Raw genomic sequence first — 24,521 nt, 5'->3', positions numbered from 1 at the left:
CCAGCCGAGGGAACGCATCCGTGTTCCGCCTCTTGCACCCCATTACCTGGAGCACCTCCTCCTCGCTCCAGAGCCCCAGCAGGTCCCGCAGCTCGGCCTCCGTCCAGGAGGGGCCCCGCTGCCGCTTGCCAGCCTGGCTGCCCGCCTGGCTGGGCTGGCTGCCCTGGCTCCCCTTGTGGGGGGGTCCCCTGGGGGCGCTGGGGGGGCTGCCAGGCAGCCATCACAGGTGGGGTGGCTGGTTTGGATGGGTGAGGGACGTGCAGGTTGGCCGCGTGTCTGGGCTGCCGCCTGCACGTTCCCTCAGCTTCCTGCACAGGAAGGGAGGGGGAGGGGACCTTTAAGGGGCCGCTCCATGCGGCCACCATTGACCTGAGGGGCTGGAGAGAGCGTCTCTCAACCCCTCAGCTGATGGCCGCCATGGAGGACCCTGCAATTTTGATGTTGCGGGACGCGCAACGACTACACGGTCCCTACTTCGATGTTGAACGTCGAAGTAGGGCGCTATTCCTATCCCCTCATGGGGTTAGCGACTTCGATGTGTCGCCGCCTAACATCGAAGTTAACTTCGAAATAGCGCCCGACGCGTGTAGCCGTGACGGGCGCTATTTCGAAGTTAGTGCCGCTACTTCGAAGTAGCGTGCACGTGCAGACACGGCTTATAAGTATTAAAGAATTCTGCAGATCACTACCAGCCATTGACTTACATAGTCTCTTTGCTAAAACTAAGGTTTCTCAAAAGACAAGGCAAAGACATTCACTTTGATATCAGTGTCATTGTTTTATGTTGAAGCATTTGCTTCTCTGTGTAAGGAATTTAATCCTTTATTGCATTATAATTAATGAGTTTGACATACAGAACCTGCAGCATCAGGCCTTTTTGCATGTAAATCCATTCAGGAAAGCTTGTGATGTAGCAAGCGGAGTCTTTCTTTTCTTTGTCAACCTGTTAAGCCACTTTAATGCTGGGGCAGGATAGCAGACTTTAGAACAAAATGTAATAGACTGGAACGCTATCTTGTTGTCAAATTGTTTATGACAAATAAGAGACATGCCTGTATGATTGCTTTACTCCACCTTGCTTTAGCAGCAGGACACAGAAACTTTGCTTTCTCTTTTTACTTTGTTTTATATTAGACTTTGCCACTTGTATTTTGACACATTGGAAAGTCTGTAAATTCTCTCCACTTCCTTGCTTGAAACACTTAACATTAGGCTGGAGAAAGCATAGGGAGATGAATGCTAGGGGACAATATTTGATCATCAGAGACGACTAGGTGACCTGGTGTAACAGATCATTTAAACGTCTGGGTAATAATTTGCCCTAACATGCATGGACCCCACTCGGTACAATGGCTTACCTAGGTGTAATGAGCAGGATTTTGACTGGCGTGTTGTTATATAGGCATTGAGCAAAGGTACTTTGTCATTACATTTGGAGGAGGTGGAAATACACAATGTCCATCATTCAGCTAAGTTTTTAATCATGTGCTTTAGTTAATTTAAGTCTTCAGTAAGACTCCACATGCTCAAGTTAGGCTAGTGCTTATGAGCTTCACTGATTCAGGATTTAGATGTGGAAACACGGAAGAAAACCACTCCATTCTGCAGCTTTTTAATGCTTTTTTTTTTTTTAAATTGAGTGCCTAAGTTCACTAAAAAGGGGGAGTATTCTAATTGGCTAAGCACTGGTACAAGATTGACCTCTCTGACTTGGCCTCCTTGGGACTTGAGTGGTCCTGGACCAGGGATTTGGTTAGATCTTGGGAAGTCAATATTCCCCAGCTGGCATGCTGCACCCACTCCTGGACGCAGCTCCCTGCTGCTGCACGTGGGTTCCTGGCCCCCCCGCGACATCTTTGCCTTGGGCCCCCTCAGTGTGTCCTAGCCCTGGGCAACCCACTGTCCTGGACCATGGCTTTCTGGTTCCACAACATCCAGGGTCCTGCCAGACCAAGGATGTTGCAGGACAAAAAGTTCCTGGATTTCAGAGGTACAACCTGTAACACGTAATTCATTTGTGAACTTCCAGCAGATTACTGCATAATTTGCAAAGATTTATTTCAGAAGAAAATTACTTAAGCGGAAAAGCATGCTTTTTAATATAAAAACCTACTGTAATCTGATTAGGCACAGACTAAGGATGTACTTTCCATTTTATCTTTAGCCAGTAAAATTAAAATTGGATATTACTGGTGACTGAGTGGGACTGTTTGTTTCCTGAGAGACCAGCAAGCTTTTCTTTTCAGAATATTTTGTTAAGGAATTTAAAATCTGTGGCTGTGTATAATGGCTAGGCAGTCAACACCAGCCCTCTCCATGAAGTTGAGTTTTGAGTTTAGTCATGTTAATTTAAATACGAAAGAGAGCTAAAGAGCTTTTTTTCCTCCCCAAAGAAAAAATGTCAACTCTTCCATATTACAAATAAGTTTGCACAAAAAACAGTTGAACAAAGAAAATACTGTAGGCTCGCTCTTTCAGCGCTTCTATACCAGTTTATTTATTTCTGATCCTGTTGCCAGTTTAAATCAGAATTGGACACTGAGTATATATGTATGTGTATAATGAGTAAATAAATTTTCTAAATATATTTATTTTAATCTTATTCTAAATGTCTGATTGCATGTAAAGAAAGAGCTTTATGTAAGCTGACTTTGTGTTCTACTGGCAAAATACAGAATACTGATTTAAGAGAGAAGTCCTAGTAGACAGCTTTGATGAGCAATTACATCCTTTTTTTGTCTCCCCAATATGTTTACCTCATATATTCTGTGTGTGTAGTGAGTTTTGTCCTTCAGCTGATAGTCACTTTCTTTTTCAGTCTCATGTGATAGGGATTTAGTGCTTGTATCCTCTAATCCATCTGTTGTTCCTTACTAACAGCAATAGGTATGTGGAGAAATCCCTTAATTTGAAATAAATGAATAAAAGCCTATATTGACATAATTTTGGAGAAACTCTCTCTGCCCCTGAGCTTCCTATGGTACAGGAAGGGGAGGGATAGCTGCCTAGTTACCTGGGCGCTTTGCTGTGGCTTTCTTCAAAATTAGAACTCATCCACTTTGCAGCTGGGATCCTATCAAAAATCCCCAAGCACCGTTCTTCAGCTGCGGATGGTGAAGTGCATGCCTCCCCCTTAAACATGCAGGGTCTTGTGAAGGTAGTAATGTAAGCTCCACATCTGCCAGTGATGCCCCCATACCAGGGGAATCCCTCTGGAGGATTTTTACTCCCTTTAAGCAGAAGAGAGGCTGTGGAGGTGGGTGGTGTTTGCAATGCTCTACCAACCTTGATTACTTTTAACCAGGTAACCAGGTATCTGAAAAAGAAATAACAAAATCGTGCACAAGCTGATATTGTCCCTTGTGTTATAGAATTGAAATTTAATTATGTCTTCTAACTGAAAAATCAATCACAATGGGTACTTTTATGATAGCTGCAAACATCTGTCACAACAGCTTCTTCCTTCGGTTTTCCCTGTGGGGGAACACACAGAGAACAGGACAAGGAAAGAGGAGTGCATGGAGGGATAAGTGGGTGGGTGAGGGGAAAATTCACTTAAGAGGGGAGAAAGGCCTGAGTGAATGGGTTGAGAGGGACTCTAATAAGTGAGTGGTGGGGACTGGGAACAGGTGGCAGGCAACCTGGAGGAGGAACTGGAGCGGAGGAGGAATCAGGGAGCAGGTGGGTGGCACAAGGGGATGGGAAGAAGAAACCCACCAGACACTAGCAAGGGGTGAGGGAGGCTGTGCTCTGAGCAGGCAGGGGTGAAGGGAGAGGGCAAAAAGGAAAGGGCAGCTATCTCTGTAGGGTGGCTTGGGCTGGACAAAACCACCACCCTCACTACATTCACCTACCGGAGGGAGGGGTTATGGGAGAGTGCATGGGGAGAGGGCAATGGGAGGAGAAGACGCCAGCAGTGGGCTGAACAGCATCTGGGCTGGGTAAATAAAATCAACCCCACCCCACTCCACACACTAGCAAGTGGGGGCAGGGAAAGAGAGGCCTGAACGGAGATGTCAAGGGGAGGACTCTGAGGAGCAAGCAGTAGCGGCGCTGGGGCAAGAGAGGAGGAAACCCCATGCAGAGGTGAGGTCAAGCTAAGACAGGACAGGGAACTTGCTGGGTGGGGGGACAGTGAGGAGGAAGCTCTCTTTGCCTATCCTGGTGCAGAGAGGGCACCTAGATGGGCCGAGGGACAAAGCAGGGAGGGAGCTGAAGAGGGTAAGAAACCAGCAAGCAGCAGTGTGAACACAGCAGGGTAGATGGGATGGTTGCTGGAGAGCAGGGCTGGAGAAAGTGTGCTGGAGAAAGCTGTGGGTTGCAGCAGTGAGGAGAAGATGGCTGAGGAGGTTGCCTGCTACTCAGCCGCCCTGCCTGAAACAATAAAAACAGCCCAGAACAACACCACATGCAAGTGGAAAGCATGGAGAGTCCGGGGCAGGGCCAGTACAGCCCCAGCATTTGGCAGCACTTCTGAGATCCCTGTCTGGGAAGGCAAAGATTCTCTTTGCCTTACTGACATGCCTCACGTGGTAGACACTTGGTTACGTCTATGTAAGATGCTTTATGTTGATTTAACTGTGTAGCATTGACCGGGCCATTCAATATTACGTAGAGTCAAGGGGGTTCTTCTGCCTCACACAGAGTGTCAAAGAGGTGGAAACTTTTCTCAGTACTCACTGTGGTCTTGGATCCCTCAGACTCAAAGTAGTATGGAGAAAAATGATGATAGAGTAGTGGAAGAGAAATGTTTCTTGTCTGTAGTGACAGTGCATTTGTATGGGGTGACAAACACAGCTCTGCTTAATGTCTCAAACCTGAGAGACTAAAGTTAGGTTCTAAAATCAAGAGGCTTGACTTTGAAGTGCTGAGTCCCTGCTTCTCTGGTTGACTACAGTTGCACTATAGTTGCACTATATATATTGGCTTCCTGGTGTGGTTTATGATCCATGTTCATGTTGACAGAATAGCACCTACTGGTACCATCATGAATCATAAAAGTCCAGCCAAAGTGTTTTCTGTTCCTCCTGTATGGATGCATATGTGGCTGTCAAGGCTGACCCCAATCTGGCACTTTGAGTGCATATGTTTGGGGCCTGTAAGAACTTTTTTAAGTTGACTGCCACTGAAGATTTCTGCTGGGGCGCAGGGAGAACTGCCCAAAACCACAGATGCCCTGACTCCAGGAGATGTGCTGCCACCACCCAAATGAGAAAACTCAGGAAGATGAATTTAGGATGTCTCCCTGTGGGGTAAACCTAAGCTCTTAACCCTCCATTAGTAGAGAGCTTGAAAACAAACTGCAATTTCCTAATAGCTGACCTTTCAGTCACAGGAATCAGATAATAGTCATAAATACATTCTTGACACAATCTTGAATTTGCACATTCAGTTTGAGAAAGGGCCTTCCTAATTATGTTGTCAGAACACAAGAGTAACAAATTCACTGAACATTCACTTCAGTCAGAATAAATCCTCTTTAATTGTGTTACATTCTGTCTCTTCAACAAAAATAAGATGGTTAAATGGGAAGATTTGTGCTAAAAGAGTTCTTAAAAAGGTGCAGTTTAATTTCTGCTGCCCTAATCCAGATGGTGAAATAAAGCTGAAAATAATGGTATATCAATAAAAATGTGGAGGGGAGGGGGATGGGGAAGAATGGGTAGAACTAGGAGAGAAACAGGCACTACAGCCCAGTGCGGAACTTGTTTTTTAGTTCTTCTTAGCTTCAGCTACTATAACCCAGAAGATCAACCCACTCAGGATTGACCTGGGGTTTGATTTCACGCATCTAGTAATGGACAAGCAAAATTGACCTCTCCGGGGTCGCAGTTGACACCTGTACTCCTCAGGAGAGTTTCTGCCATTGACCTTCCCCAGTAGAGATGGCTGAGTTAGCCAAGCATAGATATGTCGATTCAAGCTGCACAATTGCTATAGTTAGAATTGCATACCTGTGGTTGACTTACTTTGCCTAGTGTAGATGTAGCCTGAAATTCAGCCCCCACCAATAGTAAACAAAGTTCTGATTATCTTTGTTGGTGTGTATTTAAAGCTCAGGTAGCAGGAATTGGCTATCTGAGTTGGAATTGGAAGTGTTACCATATGGAAAAACTTGGAAATTTAAGTGCTCTTTTAAGGATGAAGTAATTTTCATGGTAGGATTCAAGGATCCCTTTTATATGTTGGATTTATTGATGGAGAACATATTTTAGCACCACAAATATTGCCAGATCACACATTCATGAGGTCCCTAAATCTTAAGTTGAATCAACCATTTCAATCATGTATGGTAGATGACTTTTGAAGAGGAAGCTTAGTTTGAAAAATTTTGTGCAGAATCATAAAAAGAAAAAGAAAGAGCTTTTATCCTGCCAAGTCCTCCTGGATTTAATGGTTGTGTTTTAGATGCATCGTTTGTATATTTCAGGTGAAAGATAGACTACTGTAGTCTTCTTCTGCCAGTTTTTTAGAGGTGGAGATGATTGTTCATCACTTGATTAAAATACAGTTAATATGGTAACTCTTGGGATTGGATCCTCAGTTGGGAGGAATGGTTGTAACAGTTTCACAAATATGACGGAAGAGCAGGTGGTCTTATTTTTCTTTGGCAAATACCCATGTGGCTAGGTTATATTGGGCCTGTCTAAATTTCTCAAATTTCTTTATGGCTTCAGTGATTTTTTTTCTTTATTTTCTGTCTTAAATTACTTTACACTCTTGCTATGTATTGTTAAGTAGTTAAGTTAGAATCCTGCAATTAATTATCCTGTACATGGTGGCACTCTTGTGCTGGGGGAAGGGATGCCTTAAAATTGTAAACCTTGTTAAGTAGTCATGAAAAAGAAATATTTTTTTCCCCCCAGGGGCAATTTTTGATGAATCTGCCAAAAAAGATGAGGAAGTGTTTCGTATGGCAGTTGCTGACCTCAACCAGAATGATGAAATTTTACAGACAGAGAAAATCACATGTTCTGTGACATTTGTGGATGGCAACAACCCATTTCAGGCAGTTCAAGAAGGTAGGTTATCTCAATTTAAGGTTTTTTCTGGTCTTGTTTCTTTGTGACCATATAAACTTATGTGAAAAATACCTTAATATTCAATTGAAAGTTTGCCCGCTACCTGTCTTTATGCAGTACTTAGGGGATGCTGGTGATTCTGTGGTGTGTTTTTTTTTTAAAGAATGATGTTGTACAACACAACTGCATGGAAATTCACTTGAATAAGAATAATATGGATATTGTTTGTTCTGGAATATGTACATATGAATATGGAATATGAAAAATTTATTGTTATACAAAGCACTGCATTTTGCTTTGACTCTTGTTTTGTTAGCAAGGTTTCTTGTGGAGAAGTTAGAGAGGAGTCTGGCAGTTTGTCTTGCTGTATCCCCTCTTGAATTGTGCTAGATGCTTTAAGTGTACAGCCAAGCTAAAGAGCCTTCATGACCTCTTATTACTTCCTGTTGATTTTATTTCATTCAGATACTGTCACCTACTAAGTAACAAAAATGTGAGTTGTGTTGAGGATGAACTCATTGTATAAAATGAAGAACAAGTAGTAAAAGATTACTGTTGTTCATGGCAGATTTTTCACCAACAACCTAACTAAAATTCATCATCTGCATTTTATTGCATTTTTCAGGGAGTGGTCAAAACACATGCAGTTAGTAGCATTGGATATAATACTTTGTACAAGCCTGAGCTATTTTATTTTGAAAATAGTGTGGATTAAGATCCTAAAAAAAGCCCACTGAAATTAAAGCTAAAGACAGCAGGTGCATTGAAATTTCAGCAGAATGTGTGAGGAAGACTGTTGTTTTTTTTTCCAAGGTCACCAGTCTATTTGCATTGTCAGATGCAAACTGTGTGCTGTAATAGGCTCAGCTTCAATACACTAGTTGCATTGGTACCTGATAATAAAGATTATCAACCATAACATTAGGATGACAGAAATTTCATGGAAATATTTTTTTAAGCTCTGTGACTGTTGAGAAGTTTAAATCTCTCTCTCTCAAACATGATGCCTAAAAGTTGAATGTGTCAAAATAGTTAATTACTTATGGTTTGATGCTGACTTGCTCACTTTTGTACAGCAGTTCCGGTTTTTCTCTCATTCAGATTTCAAATCTATTACAAGATGTGACAGAAGTGTACTGTGAAGCGAAATAAGCTTTAAGTAATCATGTGGGTGGGATTTTGTCTATCACATTGAAATCACACTCAGAAAAACACTTGCTAATCAGAAAACTGTTTTCTATAAATCTGTTATTGGAAGCACCCAAACAAAAAAGTCAATTTTGATAACAGATCCTAATTTATCTGTAATTGTTGCTCTTAAACTGCCTCATATTTTGTTTGTTTGGAGCATGGTAACTGGGTGTGAAAAAAGGAGGTGTCTGGTTTTTTGTTTGTTTGATTTTTTTTTTATTTGGTTGGTGGTTGTTCATAGTTCTGCAAACTTTTTTCAAGTTTTATTCCTTCAGTATCAATAGCACTAGAAACCTACTAATCAAGAATAAACCTATTGATCAATTGTTGTATTTCAATTTAACTAGTCTTAATTCATTATCATATCACTGAAGGCCTTGTCTGCACCTGGTCCATGTGACTTCTCTTTCCCACATATACATCCCTGTCTTTTCCTGTTCTTAATAAAATTCTTCCTAACATTCTCAGTCTACAGATAAGCCTTGTTGCTGCATTGTTCATGAGCCTTTTCTTGGAAGACCTGTAAAATTGCAACAGTATGTTCATGTGTGTTGTATCTCTCTCTCTCTCTCTCTCTAGGTATATATTATATAAATTCTGTGTTTACACTACTGCTGTATCCAGGTTATAAAAAACACAGTAGCTCTATATGAAACTCTGGTTTTGGTACATGTGGGGTTTGGACTTAGTGGGCTTAGTTCTTTCCATCTTTTCCACCAGTTTTACATCAATATGAGTTCTTTCTAGTTTTTACACTAGATTTATGTCAGTGTAAGTTTGACAGTGGGGATCTGGGCTCCCTCCAGCTTTTGGTAGAAGATGAACACCAAGATTCTGAATATTTGTGTATTTTTTAATATTTGAATTAATTAGAAATGTTCTCATACTTTTGACTTCTTGTATTTTACATTCTAAAAACTACAAGCTTATAGCCTTCTATTCATGTTCTGTAAATGGCTCTATCAGTTTATAATATTTTTCATACCAATAATCTTCAGCTGTTTTGCTCAAAACATGGCCATAGCTCATTAAACAGTGAATCTTTTTCACAAACTCATAGTGGATTTTAGGTTTGGAATAAAACAATATTGGGTTAAAGCTCTGACAAAACAAGGCACCCCAATGATAAAAAATTGACAAGGGTCTCTCATATTTCTGTGACCTGTTGATGGACAGCATGTAATATTAGCATGGTACTCATAACTAAGTACACATCAACCCTATGATGTTTAGTAGCTAGCTTTATAGACAAAGCTTGCTTATTTCAGACTCCACATTTATATTGAATGTGCTTTCACACATTGTGTTGCCCTGCAAATCCATCCATTTGTAGCTTACAGTGTCTTATTAACAGGTCTGTTATGATTGCATTACAAAGCTGAGCAGTTTTGCCCTAAATGAGCTGTGAATGTGTCACCTTATAACAATGGAGATGATTTTATGATACACATGTATTGATCACTTAAATATTAATTAAAAATTATTGTGTTAAAGTTAAGGAAAGGTTCTCCCTTTGTAAAATCCCACAGTCACACTCAAACAACTGAATGTGGACAGACCTTCAGTTAGACTCAGAATCTCTGGCTACATCTACACCAGAAGCATCTGTAGACAGAAATGACTGTTGGAAGGGATTTCCCAGCAAAATCTGTCAATAGATTGCATCTACACATAAAAGCAGATTGAAAGAGGAATTGACTTTATTGGCAGTGAGCAGCCAGATTGCCCGACCCACTCTCAATAAATCGGTTGACTGGAAGCTCTGCAAACTGGGTTGCCTGGTGAACTGGAAGCCCTGTCTGATGACAAAGGGCCCCACAGTGTCTATGTGGCTGTTTTGTTGACAGGAAACTGTTGAGAGAGGTGTTATACCTGAATGCGGAGATGTATAACACTGCTGGTGGCTGTGCCAAGTTTTGTTGAATGACTGTTGACAAAGCATATTTTGCATGTGGTCGTTCTGCATTTTTTTCTAAGTCCAGTTTGCTGGGAAACCCCTCTTGTGTAGACATAGACTGTATGTAAAATTGTAGAGATAGGAATGCTTGTTCAAACTGCAGTCAGATTAAACATCTGTAAGGCTGTGTAGACAGACACAAGCTCCCTTCTGCGAAGGGGGCAAGGAAATGACACAGACTGGGGAATATCAATGAGGCACGGCCCAGCGAATTTTGAAGCTGCTAAGGTCGAAGTGCTGACAGGTAGTCTAGCTGCGATGCTTTGAAATATGCGCCCAACTTCAAAATTCCCTTACTCCTAAAACGGCCTTAGTGTGTCACAATAATGTTTGTGCTGGATATTTGGTTCTGACAAACAGAGCACTGCTACATGCTTATCCTCTTCTGTCTCTTTCATAAAAGTGGCACAAAATCTCTATTTTATAGATGGTAGTAAATGACGATCATTTTTCCTTGGTTATGGTTGCTGCAGTATGTTGAGTTTTCTTGAGAGGAGGCCCAGAAGAGTAATAGATCTGACCTTTTATGCTGTGGTGCCATAAGGGAAAGCACCACACTTACTATTATCTTTATAGCAACGAGCAGGGAGAATATGGATCTCCAGTCCTTTCTTGGTGGTAACCTCACATTTTAAGCATTGTCAAACACAGTGAATTAAGACACCAGATTGCTGTAAGTATAAACAGGTTTCCTGATTTCCTTCCCGTGAGACTTCGGTGCATGATGATATACCTTCATTGTATTTACAGTAGAACTTTGTAAATATTTGAGTTCTGAAGTACACTTTGGATTTTGAATTTTTCTGAAAATAGAAGGTTCTAAAACTCGTAAAATGTATTTTTCTCTCAATCAGCCACTTGCTCAAAGTGTAAGTAAGCAACTTCCTACCTTGCATCTCAGGAATCCATCTCTGCTGTGGTTTTAACTTTTTCTTGCTTGCCTACAGCTCTCTTTCCCTGTTTTTCTTCTATTCAAAGGCTCTAGTCCTTCAAAAAGCTCCCTGACTTTGTTTCCTCTCGAGCTATCCTTTTCCCTCCTTTCTACATGAGTGAAAAGCAGTGTTGTAGTCAACTGTGCAATGTACAAAACTGTGCAAATTTACCTGGATTCTTAGCTGGGAAGTCTTCATGGAAGACACAGTTGCCAATTCATACTTTTCTGTTGCTGCTGCTGTTGGTTTTGAGTGTCTTCATCCACACTTGGCTTCTTAACTGATTAGGTTCATCAGTAACAGCTTCTTTATCTTTTTTTGTCTCTTACATGCTTTCCCTGAATCATATTTAAGAGACTCATTCACACCTAGGGGAAATTCTGTCCTCTGCACTTCTGGCTTCCCCATCTGCAGGAGAAGTGTGGGAGGTTGGCACCCTTTTTAACAAGATCTCTCGGGATGCCTGAGAATTGTAACTGGATAAAATTTTAGTAACCAGAGTAGTTTTTTCTGGCAAAATGTTTTGTCAAATGTATGTTTTTTAACAAGCAAAATTCTGTGAGACAGTCTGTCCCCCCTCATTTTTTTCCGTTGGAAAAATTGAAATGATGGCTGCCTGTTTGGAAAGCTTGTGTCAGTTTCACTTTCTGCCTGTGAACCTGAAGTAAGCTCTCCTGGTAGAAAAACAACACTCTTGCCTTCACAGAACATTCCAGAAGTTTCAGCTCAAATGTAAGTTTGAGTACTCCAAGTCTTCCCAGTTTTTATTAACCTGAATATTCCTTCCATATCCTCATTTGTAACTGAATACAGTAAACCCTCAAGATACGTGCAAATTATGTGTGTCTCAGGTTAATGCAACTGCCACTCCTGACAGGAGTGGGACACCACTCCCGTCAAGGGTGGTAGTCACAAGTCAGGCTGCCATCCCTGACAGGAGCGGGGAAACTGCTCCTGTCAGGGGCTACAGCCTGACTCTTGTTGCCCCTGACAGGAGCTATTTCCCAGTGTCCGGAATGGCGGGGAGCTGGGAACCAAGCGGCAACCTGGCTCCCATCTGCTTGCAGAGCCAGGAAACTAAGCAGGGTAGCATCCCTGGTTAGTTTTCTGACTCCCCTCCACTGGCTGGAGCCAGGAAACTGAACAAGGCTGCTGCTCTGCTTAGTTTTCCCTCTCTGAAAATGGAGGGGAGCCAGGAGCCAGACTGCTGCCTGATTTCCAGATCCCAGACATTTGGAGGACCTGAGAAACTGACCACCCAGCCAGTTTCCCTGGTATGGCAAGTGGCAAGCAGCTGGGAGATGGGAACCAGGCTGCCCTTGGTTCCCGGCTCTCTGCCACTCTGGGAGCTAGGAAAACAGACCAGGTGATCCATAGTGAATGAGAACTGTGATCCCCTGATACCTGTGAAGGTGAAGGTAAATGTACAGCTGGGGTCCCAAGCACTACTACAGGCGGAGGACCAACTTGCTAAGTGACAGTTGTACAGAAATGGGCCGGGGATTACAGTAGATGAGAAGCTGCATAGGAGACAATAGTGTGCCCCCTTTTCAAAGAAGGCTAACAGCATATTGTATTAGTAGGTGCATTGCCAGCAGATCAAGGGAAGTGATTATTCCCCTCTGTTCAGCACTGGTGAGTATGATGTCAAGTTCACCCATCCCAATCTGCCCCCTATGGAAGGGGTGTAGATAAATTGGAGAGAGTTCAGTTGAGGGGAAAAAAATTATTAGGAGGCTGGAGCACATGATTTATGAAGTGATGCCGAGTGAACTGGGCTTATGTAGTCTACAGAAGAAAAGAATGAAGGGGGAGTTCGTAGCAACCTTCAGCGAACTTAAATGGGGAGAGGAGCAAAAGTGGAAGGACCTAGGCTGTTCTCACTGGTGGCAGGTGACAGAACAAAGAGCTATTGTCTCAAGTTGCAGTGGAAGGAGATCTAGGTTGGATATTAAAAACTATTTCAGTAAAAGGGTGGTGAATCCCTAGATTGGTTTACCTGGGAATGTGGTGGAATCTTCACTATTATTATTATTATTATTATTATTTATTTTATTTTATTTTAAGGCCAGGCTTGAGGGAGAGCAAGGTGGCTGAGAAGATTTGGTTGGGGTTGGTCCTACTTTGGGCAGGGGTTGGATTAGATGACTTCCTGATGTCTCTTCCATCCCTAATCTTAAATGACTATGAACAAGATTTTATTCTTTTAATTAGACTTCTTTTGTAAAATTGTGTAGGAGTGAATAGGCTATTTCTTTTGTAGGTTACATAACAAACATGTATTGCTAGCAGGTTTGCTTTTGTGAGGTTTGAAATCAATTTGACAAACATTAGTGACACTAAAACCCTATACATATGGAGTATGAAAATTAAAAAGTCTCCAGGTTAGTCACAGGAATACATAATCAGACACCAGTTCAAGCCTATGCATTTTTTTTGAGAACTCATTGACGTCAATGAAGTAAATAAGGTATTGAGTAATAACTAAATGCATTTCAGCTGCCAAGTAGGAGGGGTGTGTAGAGCAGCCGTGGATGTAAGGGTCACATTCAGGTTTTTGTTCTAGGGCTATGTCTACATTTGCAATTGATTAACAAAGCTTTTGTCATTTGTGGGCACTTAGTGCCACCCACCCTGGACAACAGTTGTTTTGCTGTGGTAAGTGCAAATGTGAATGCAACTTTGTCAGCAGGTGTACTCTCCTACTGAGAAAGTGAAAGCGGCTTGCTAAAGGCTGTGTAGTGTAGACAGCCCCTAAGAAGTTTTATGGTCAGAAATTATGGCTCTGGCATGTTAAGACTAGATAGAATACAATGATAATGTCCTTTTTATGTTTCTCCAATTAAATCCACAAATTTCATGGACTGCTAAACCTTCTTTCAGTTGCATTGTGTGCTCACATTCCTCAGCTTTGCTAGTGCTATTTACTAACTATGGCACAATTAGTCTGAGTTCAAAGTTCCAGTTTTTATTACCCTTCAGTTTCGTTCCAGATTTGCTTAGTTTTAGAAAAATAAGTATTTTAATGGAAAATACTGTGTTTGTATTGAAGAAAAATCTATTTTCTATGCAGCATTAAAAAGCTTAGCACTTACAAGGAAAAGTTATTTGAGTTGTAAAAATGAAATACCTATTTCAAAGGCACAGATGCTAATGGAAATATTTGAAATTGTTGGAAATGTGTTTGGTTGCAATACCACCTCAGGAACTGAGCTATGTTCTGTCTTGGATTACTTTCATCATGTGCTTCGATTACTTTCACCATGTGCATAGAGAGCATATAAGGCAGGGGTTCTCAAACTGGGGAGGACTCTTTGGAGGATTGTGAGGATTAATACATTGGGTGGGGTCAGACATTGTCAGCCTCTACCCAAAACCTCCACTTTGCCTCCAGCATTTATACTGGTTTTAAATATTTTTTAAAAGTGTTTTTGTTTTATAAAGGGGAATCACACTCTGAGGCTTGCTATGTGAAACAGGTCACCAATACAAAAGTTGAACAAGCACTGATATAAGGGAGATTAATCTGGCATTTCTTTCTCTGCCCAAATTTCACCTGGTGTGGCCAGAGTGTGACCCCCAAGTCTCTCATGTGGTTTCAGTATTGCCAACTCCAGCCATTCACAAAACATGAATTAGGCCCCCCAAAAGAATGACATCCTCAAAGATCATTATATTTTGACTCAAATACTATGAGACTTGCAATAAAACTCTGACAGTTGGCAAAGCTGTGACTTAGAGGATAAGGAGACCATCACTTGTCAATAAGCAGATTTTTGGGAATCATGAAGCACTCTATGAATCAGTACAGGCTGATCAAATTTTATTTTGAAAATTGCCTCATAACTATGTGGTGGTTGTAGGACCCATGATTTCAGTTCTCTCCTGAGTTCCTTGAACCTGTCATTTTTAGAGCGAGTATTTTGCCTCTAGTTTTCACTTTTATGTGTAGTTATATTTTCTTTAATTACAAACTAAAGAATGCTTTTAATTTTTTCATTTTCCATTTCATAGTTTTATGACCTTGACTTACAATTTGCACCTTGTCTCTTGGGGAGTTTCTGAGGTAGCTTTCTATTTGTACTGGTCTTACTGCTTCTATTGTATTGTAACCTTTTAAAGGTGCATAAAACTGTAATTTTCATGGGTGTTCCATTCCATTAAAGATACTTTTCCTGAGGTGAAGTTCCTTCAATGCCAGGGAAAGGAACTAACCCTGGACACGCCTATCAGTAAACTTCATATCTCAGCTGAAAATCTTATGAGAAGGATGTCAGTCATCATCACCATCAATAACCGTGGGCTCAGTGCCCATTGGTGTCTGATTCCTCTCTCACTGTTTCCTTCCATCTTTCCCTATCCAGTGCAGAGTGGCTTAGTTCCTGTAGACTAGCTCAGCACCAAACTACTACATCATCTATCTATTCTCTGTGGGGTCTGCCTCTCCTATTTGAACCATCCATTATGCCGAATACTAGGGTCTTGATTTTTCATTCATCGTTCATTCTGCAAATATGTCCAAATAGTTGTAGCTTCCGTTTCATAACCTTCTGCAGCAGGTTCTCTTTCGGCTGTATCTTCCTATATAATTCCTCATTGGTAACCTTCTGCATCCACCCTATTCTCAGAATCTTTCTAAAACAACTCCTTTTGAATGCCAATATTCTTATTTTCGAATCTTTTGTTATCACCCATGTCTCACATCCGTACAACATGCTGCTGAATACACACGTTTTCAAGATGCCCAGCTTCGTTCTTAAGCTAATTGCTTTGCTTTTCCACATCTTATCCATTGCCTTCAAACTTGCTCTTGCCTTCGCTATTCTAGTTGCTATTTCCTTCTTACAGTCTAGATCATATGTTATGTTGCTCCCCAGATATGTGAACTTCTTTACATTTTCTAGTTCAATACCATCCACACTGATCTTCCTTCCAATTTCCTTATCTCCAAATACCATTGGTTTTGTTTTATTGATGTTCATAATCAGTCCATACTGCTACCCTTCTTCATTTAACACCTGCGCTCTTTTTGCTAGCTTCTCCTCATCTTCCTCAATGGTAACTATATCATCCGCGAACCTCAAGTTGTTAATTCTTTTCCCATGTACAGATATCCCTTCTACCTCTTCCTTGATCTTGTGCATCGCTCTCTCCAGATGTGCGATGATGATACTTGGCGATATTGGATCTCCTTGTCTCGTACCTCTACTTGTTTTTAAACCAACTTCCCAACACCCCGCATGTTCCCACCGCTGCCTCTGCATTATCACTGATATCTTTCAACAATTGTATTAGTCTGCTATCTACTCCATATGATTCCAACACCGCCTAAGTCACTTTCTGATCTATACTGTCAAATGTCTTTTGAAAATCAACGAAGCAAGTGTATACGTTTTTGTTCTTTCTTCAAGCTTTCTCCGCTATCAGTCTTAGTGCCAATATCTGCTGTATGGTACTTCTATCTTTTCTGAACCCTGCTTGCTCATCTGCTATATGTTCTTCTATCTGTGATCTTAATCTCTCAGTCAGTATCATCATCAGCACCTTACCTAGATGACTCGTTAGGGCAATCGTTCTGTAGTTCTTGCACTCCAATGTACTTCCTTTCTTGGTATTGTCACTAGTACAGATCTTGTCCATTCCTTAGGTGCCTTCCCTTCTTTCCATATTCCCTTCTTTCCATATTCTCTCCACCATATTTGATCATATCTCCCGTGATCTTATCATTTCCAGGGCTCTTGTTGTTCTTTAGTCGTTTCACTGCTTTTTCTACTTCCTCCTTTGAAATATCAGTCTCACTCTCGATGCTCAGGGGAGATATCTTTTTCCATTCTTCAGTCAGTCTCTCTAAGATTCTTGGGTCCAACTGTGCTTTGTATAGATCAGTGCACTAGGTCGTCTATTGCTGCACAATCTTCTCCCTGTTCATGAGCACTCCTTCGTTCTCATCTTTGATTGCCATCTGCTTTGGTTGCCATTTCCTATTAATATTCCTAATTGTCTTATACACCTCCCTGGTCTTACATTCGCCATAATACCACTCAATGGCTGTATCTACACTAGCCCAAAATTTCGAAATGGCCATGCAAATAGCCATTTCGAAGTTTACTAATGAAGCGCTGAAATACATACTCAGCACCTCATCAGAATGCGGGCGGCCGCGGCACTTCAGAATGGATACAGCTCGCCGCTGTGTGGCTCGTCCAGACAGGGGTCCTTTTTGAAAGGACCCTGACAACTTCGAAATCCCCTTATTCCTGTCTGCTTGGAATTTTTACTTGGGTGGTGGCCACTACCGCCAAAGGTCAGGATATCTGTGACTTTGGGAAGCTTTTAAACAGAAGCCGATAGAGGCAAGGTATTTTTAAGATCTCTTACAGGTCTTCTGCATTCTGAGTGTCAGGGTGGGGATCAACCTTGACAGAGGAGCAGTTGTATTCTGGCACAGTAACTGTGTTCTATCAGAATGCTAAATAGAGGGTAGCAATTTTTATTGGCCTGACAATGTCTCCTTCACTGAGCTTTTAAAATGCATCTCAACGTGAAACAGACTATTGCCTTTGCAATAGATTTCAGGTAAGTGTTTTTAGAAGATGGTCCTCAATAAAAGTCATTATGGAATCAGGATTATTTTTAAACAACTGTGACGTTCTCCTGAGCTGGAATGCAGAGAGCATCCCCCAATGCCTTTTGAAGTACAGACTCTCATGCAAACACCAATTTTTGCTTTTATGTTCTGCAGTGACCCCACTTAACTGAACCCAGATCAACTGGGACTTTGTGATATTCACCATCCATTACACTTCAACGGGCTCAAGAAATATTTTCACATGTTGCATGGTGCTGTTGAATTTACTGTTGCATGTGAGCAATGGTTTTAGGAGTGTTGTGGAAACTGAGATATAATTGAATAATCTGCTCTATATTTGAGAGTGTTTGTGTGACTCTGTCCATGCATCTGTCTTTGTTCAAGAACTAAATTTAAGAGATGGGACCACCAATTTCCCTATATGGTTTACTTTTATCAGAACTTAAAGCATGGTAATGGTTTGGTTATGCCAAGGGTTTGGAAGGCTGAAGCTCCAGCACTCCCAGGTCAGTTGCTTGTGGTTTCCATTTCTCATGATCAGGGAATGAGGCAAAAGTGCACAGTTTGCTGCATTCTTAACTCTGGCTGGGGAAAGCTGGGGGAAGGCAAGCTATGCACTTTGCTCTCACTCCCACAAAGTGGCAGGAAGGGGAACAGCTAGCAGCTGGGGGTGAGGAGGGACTCCAGGCAGGGAGCTGGGTGTGGGGGTGAGCTCAGGGTAGACGGTTGGAGGAAGCAAATGACAGGATCAAGGAGTAAAGATGGGCTCAGGGCAGGGGGCTGGTGTGGTGGTTACAGGTTTTGAAAAATACAATCATTTACATAAAGCATATACAGTTTCCTTTAATTTTTTTAAAAATCATTGCCTTAAGGACTCGTGTAATGCCAGATAAATTTGCTAATGTTACTATATTTAAGGGAACCATGCTAGAAAATTTCTGCGTACCTTAGCAAACATAAATTTACAGGATTAGCAGATAGGTTTAGCCAACACTCCATGGGTTCCCCAGAGGAATTCTCCTTAGGTAAATGAGGACTCCAACAAGACAGTTTTTGTTTTGTTTTTCTTGAACTAGTCATTGAAGAAATCTTCTGAAATAAAGGACCTGGGGATTACAGTGAATGAGAAGCTGGTATGAGCCAACAGTGTGCCCTTATAGCAGAGAAGTCTAACAACATAACAGGGTGCATTAGTGGGACTGTTGCTGGCAGAACTAGGGAAGTGATGATTTCCCTTTACTCAGCACAGGCGAGACCGCATCTTGGAATATTGCATCCAAATCTGGGTCCTCTTACAGGAAGGATTTGGACGCACTGGAGAGAGTCCAGCAGAGGATGATAAAAATGATTAGGGAACTGAAGCACATGACTTATGGGAAGAGTCTGATGGATTCGTGCTTGTTTAGTCTAGAGAAGAGAAGAGTGAGGGGGAATTTGATAGCAGCCTTCAACTACCTGAAGGGGGTCCAAAGGGGCTGAGAGAGAAGAGAGGAGAGAGGCTATTCTCAGTGGTGACATATGACAGAACAAGGAGCAGTGGTCTCAAGTTTTGGTGGGGGGAGGTCTAGGTTGGATACTGTGAAAAACAGTTTCCTTGCGAGAGTGGTAAAGCTCTGAATTGGGTTACCTAGGGAGGTGGTAGAAAGTCCTTCCTTAGGGGTCTTCCTACCCTATGATTGTAAAACAAGGTCAGTCAAAATGGCCAGTCAACAGCCAGCCAGTAATGCATATTCATAGTTAGTCCAAAGTTTCACACTAGTTTGCAACAGTTTTGTGGCAGCTACTACCAGGTTAGGCAGTGTATTCAGTGATCGTGGCCTCGTGTTTGAAGGTTTACCCTCCAGGCTGAACCATGTTGGATCAAAGCAGTATTGTTGAAAGGAGTTTGTTCATGTCAAGATATCATAATTAAGATAAAAGTCCCTGGCACTTACAAATATACCTGAACTCAGTGGGCTGGGAAGCAGTGGTGGAGTGTCTCATGGTGAGTGCGGGGGGTGGAGGGGGAAGGAGGGAGGCCACAGGGAGGAGATCCCCTGTGGCTGCCACTTCCTGCCCAGGTAATCCCAGGAGAGGCTAGTTGGGGAGACCCTCAAGGTGGGAGCGGAGCAGAGAAGGGGTGGGGTGGGCTGTGGAGGGGTGTCTTCACACCCCTTGCACTCCCCTACATATGGGCCTGTATTGTTAGGAGCTGAGTACATCTAGGACTAAATAGATGTGATACAGCACAATAACAGTCAATAGCCTGTCTATTTTACTGCAGTGGAACTTCACCACTGATGGCTTGAATTTTAGAAGAGAATGGACTTTCAGGTGCTTATTTAATGAAGCAATGCACGTGCTTAAGTCCATTTGTCATCTCTAGAACACCCAAGAATATGTTTATGCCTCACTGATGGATTGCTTTTCTAGATCAAAGTTAACACTAATTAAAATTAGTATGTGTGTTTAAGTGCTTTACTGAATCCAGCTCTTTTCACCCTATTAGTTCACAAGTAGGGCAGTAGATATTTCAGCACCACCATCTTATCTTTCTGTTTTGTACTTTTTGTTGTGAACCATTACAAGTTTCCTTTCTCAGACATAAATTGTGTATGTAGAAATTTGAAAGACTGTGTACAGGGTTATATTGATATATAGCAATTCTGTACCATACTAATACATATTTTCATAACTTTCATTATTTGAACAATTTTCAAAGTCCCAGGACATCCAGAGAGACTGTCTGTCTGAAAATGTATTGCCTCTAAAACACTTTTTGGCTAGTGGTGATGGGCCATCCATTGCTTAAAAAACTAACGGAATGTTAATGCACTCCTAAATAATTCTCTTGTCTCTTATTCTATCACTTATTGTCAACATAACCATGCTACAGAAGTGTATATACATATTAGATTTTCAAACTTTTATACAGTCATGAATTATGATTGACGTTATTTTAGGATATTTCTAGAAAAGATAATAAGCTATATTTATGCTGGTATCAGGAGTGGAAATATAACTCGGGTAATGTTTTTCATTGTAAAAGTTTTCTTGGAATATAAGGAAGTAGAGCTAATTTTATGACCTTGACACCAGTGTCTGTTGGCAAATATATGAATGGGTCTCAGGAAGATTCAAGTTCCAGGTTTTTTTTTTAATCTATTTTGTCAATATTGACTTCAGTTAAAATTTGTTTGGTTCTAATATCTTTACTTTCTGGAAACCCTTGGACCAGCACTTGTAATTTTCTTTTTTTACTGCTATGTCCATATTTTATTAAGACCTTCACAAATATATTCCTGAAACTGTAATCTAATTCTTTGACCATCAGCAATACAAGTTTACAAATACACTTTAAAGGATTTATTAAGTCTTGTGTTTCACATAAAAGAATAAACAGATATATTTCACCGAAAATAACATAACTCGTACTAGATTGTCTGTTGAGTCAATGGGACATGTTTTAAATAAATTAGTGGACCTTCAGCATAAGACAGAATGCCATCAAAAAGTCATGATGTATTAGACTGCAACAGAATGGCTTGAGATAATGCAACTAAGGAGATCCTGTAGGTAAATCCATTTGTACAACAAGTCAGCTGGAATAGCTCATACAAACAGAGTTGGACTCCCCCTCTGCCCTAAAGCCATTTCTAAGTCATTTTGGCAAGTATCACAATGTACTAGAACAATATTTGTATCAACAGAAAGTACTGGAAGTAAGTGTCCAAAGTTTATTCATGAACTTGTCTCCAGAAAATGAAACACTTATTCAACCACATGTTGTTTTTAGAAATGATGTTAAACTTCATATGTTACTCTATGACGACTCAAATCACTCTTGGTTTCATCACAGACTTCAAACTCCAACCATTTTCTGCAGACGAGTCATATCTGAGTGCCAAGTTTTAGACATTACCATAGTAGTTTCTCCAGCTGAAAAAACTGCATGTGCAAATGGGGCGTCCATATATTAATGAATTCCAAATTTTGAAAATGAGATTCTGACTTGCCGATGAACACAGAGGGCTCTTTTTCAGAGTTCTCCACATAGTCAGTACTGTCAGTGTGCCAGCCTCTAACACGGGAACCATGCCTGGGGTAGGTGTGTTAGCTACTAACACTACCAGCCACTTAGGCACTTCCCTCTGGGCTATGGCTTCCTTCCCCTTGGCTTCACCTTCCAACTTAACTGTAGATGATTCCCAGTCCCTGAGTCTCTTCAAACCATTCCCCTTGTGACATTTAGGCCTGACACTTACATTCACAGAAATCCCAGATATTCTGGCCCCAAAGGAGCAGCATATCCCAGTTCACTGGTTGTATCTTAAATCATCTCTCCCATACATCTCACAGCACTTGTGATAAAACAGCAGATTTATTGAAGGAAGAGCTGCAGTACTGCTAAAATGAAGGTGGTGAAAAGAAATGGTTATAATGGAAAGTAAAATCATAACATGCACTTTGCCCTACACTTGTTGATGGTAACCCTTTCAGGCCCACTGGGGGACGGGGCAAAAGGAGAAGCTGCCAGCGTTTCAAATGGCTCAGAGCTCTAGCCACCACTGCTGCTACTTTGGAGAATTTTGAAGTGCTTCATCAGTATTGCTGCATGCGCTGGGAGGAGGAGGGTGACTGCCCAAGGCTCTATCCCTTCTACACTTGGCCCTGCCCCTTCCAGGGGTGTGGAGCCTTGCCCCCTTCCCATCCTGCACTGCCTTTGGCTGTCAGCCCCACTGAACCCTTCCTATCTAATAAGATTGTTTTTTTTAATTTCCCCCTGCAAAGTTCAGCCTGTTGCGGAGCTTGTTGGCTTCACAGAAACCAGGGTCCCGATTTCAGTCTTTCATGAAAAACGCCTATTTCACCCCTACCCCAAGATGGATGGATGCCTTTCTACTCATCTCACACTAAGTTTTTATTCACAAGGCAAAGATCCATTACATGATTGTTGTGGTTTTTAACCTCTATGTTAAGGGTCAGCAACCTGCAGATCCAGAGCCTCAAGCACCTCTTGAAGGAGTCATTTGCAGGTCCTCTGTGGCTCCGGATGCTGAAACGATCCTGCCCTGCCACTGCTGGAACAATAGCTTGTATCTCCAGCCTGGCCAGTGCTTGACTTTCCCTCCTCCTCCTCCTGCTCATGTCTGGCAAGGTCAGGAGTCAGCAGGGCAGCAGTGGGTAGGGTTGGCCAGCACTCCTCTCACATCTGGGCAGGGCAGCAGGGGCAGGGGGAAGGGAAGGCTGGCCTGATAGCTGCACCTGTGTGGTTCGGCACAACTCTCCCTCTGTGGTTCAGCTTCCATCTGGGCTCAAGCAAAGCATGGTGCAGTGGGCCGTGGTGAGCAGGTTCCACTCCGGACAGATATGGGGTTGGCTGGGTGTCTCTTCTACCCCACCCCAGCTCCAATTTTAAAACGGGGATTTTTCAAATATTTTTGGTTCACATCCGAAAAGAGAAATTTTTTCATGGAACACCACTGGCCCTTGCATTTATGAAAAGATAACATCTCCTTGGCAGAGCCACCGATTGCTTGTATGGAAAAATAATCTTAGGAATGCGTTTAATGTATTTTAATTATCTTTGAATACAATTTAGTAGCTGGAAATAAAGGAGAGATGGGTAAATGCTGCAATGGGATGCAATGAAGAAGTTAGAGACAAGGATAAAATTAGTAACATATTTCAAAGAGTGATTCTATGTTATAAAATTCTCTTTACAGTCTTTTCATAGTTTAGAAGTTTTGAAAGTCATAATTGCAGTGTTTGTTGGTACTGGTACTTGCCAGTTCTGAGTACTGGCACTTCAGCGGTCCCAGCTGTGGGATCCTTGGCTGTGGGGTGGAGAGACCCTGCCAGCCCTGTGGCTGGGAGACGACTGGGGCATGGAGCTGAGTGGCTTGGGGGCAGGAGAATGGGAGCAGGCTGAGTACTGGCTCCTCTTTTTTTTTTTTTTAAACAAATTAAAATAGCACGGCCTAATTGTTACAGTAAAGTGATTTTGCTTGGTCTGAGGATGAGTTTAACTTTTAAATTCAATGCTTGTTTCTGCATAAAAGATTTTCATATTCCTGTTTTTTATTGTGTATCTTTGTATACAATGGTTATATCAGATTCAGCCGTAAGCTACCTCTTTGTCCAGTTTTGGATTCACCTTTGAATTTTTTTTGTGATAATAAACTTTAAACTTTATATCTGATCTGGAAATTGCCCCATATTTATATTCATAATAATGCACCACTTATTAGAGGAATTTATTAGTGGGAACATGTTAGTAGAAGAAATTTCAAGATTTTGAAATATATGGCTATCAGGGCCATAGTAAATAACACCCACAAATCATTATTATGAAGTACTCATAGCAGAGTATATATAATCAAATTTAGTATAACCAATAGCCTTTAGAGAATGAATTTGTGTCACTGTGTTTTAAAAGAACCCCTTTATAAAACTGAAATGAAGATATTAAAGTGGTGAAAGTAAGAGACAGCGAAAGCGACAGAGTGAAGCATCAGTTAAGAGTTTAAAGCCAATAACATCATTTCTCGTAGAAAAGCAGTCTCAGCCATTAGATGATGACATATCGACAGCAACACTTTCAGTTCTGTTGATGGAAACTTTGTACCCACAAAAGACATTTCAATGCCTCTGCCTCCAATGAGGAGGTCATTGACCAAGACAAAGAAATGCCAATAGTCGCCATAGATGCAGAACCTACACTCAGTTTAGAGACTGTACAGGCAGAAGATGAGGACCTCAGAGATGCTATGCAGCAAGAGCAAGAACTTATGACTATCACAATACACAGTGTAATAAGAGTGGCATCAGAACCTAACATTGGACTTCTT

The 24,521-nt window shown here is 41.5% G+C and overlaps 1 protein-coding gene across 3 annotated transcripts in view; it reads left to right on the top strand.

Moving 5' to 3' along the window:
• The window catches only part of GRID2 (glutamate ionotropic receptor delta type subunit 2), a 1,071,343-nt gene that overhangs the window by 201,919 nt on the left and 844,903 nt on the right, over positions 1–24,521 (top strand). For all 3 annotated transcript variants that reach the window (XM_074993599.1, XM_074993598.1, XM_074993600.1), the window contains exon 2: positions 6,867–7,022. In XM_074993599.1, the coding sequence (XP_074849700.1) occupies positions 6,867–7,022 (156 nt within the window). The remainder of the gene's footprint in view (positions 1–6,866; positions 7,023–24,521) is intronic.

The sequence above is a fragment of the Carettochelys insculpta genome, chromosome 4 (genome assembly GCF_033958435.1).
Source record: "Carettochelys insculpta isolate YL-2023 chromosome 4, ASM3395843v1, whole genome shotgun sequence".
Lineage (NCBI taxonomy): Eukaryota > Metazoa > Chordata > Testudines > Carettochelyidae > Carettochelys > Carettochelys insculpta.
The sequence above is the reverse complement of the archived record's forward strand: the minus strand, read 5'-3'. Positions and strand labels throughout refer to the sequence as shown.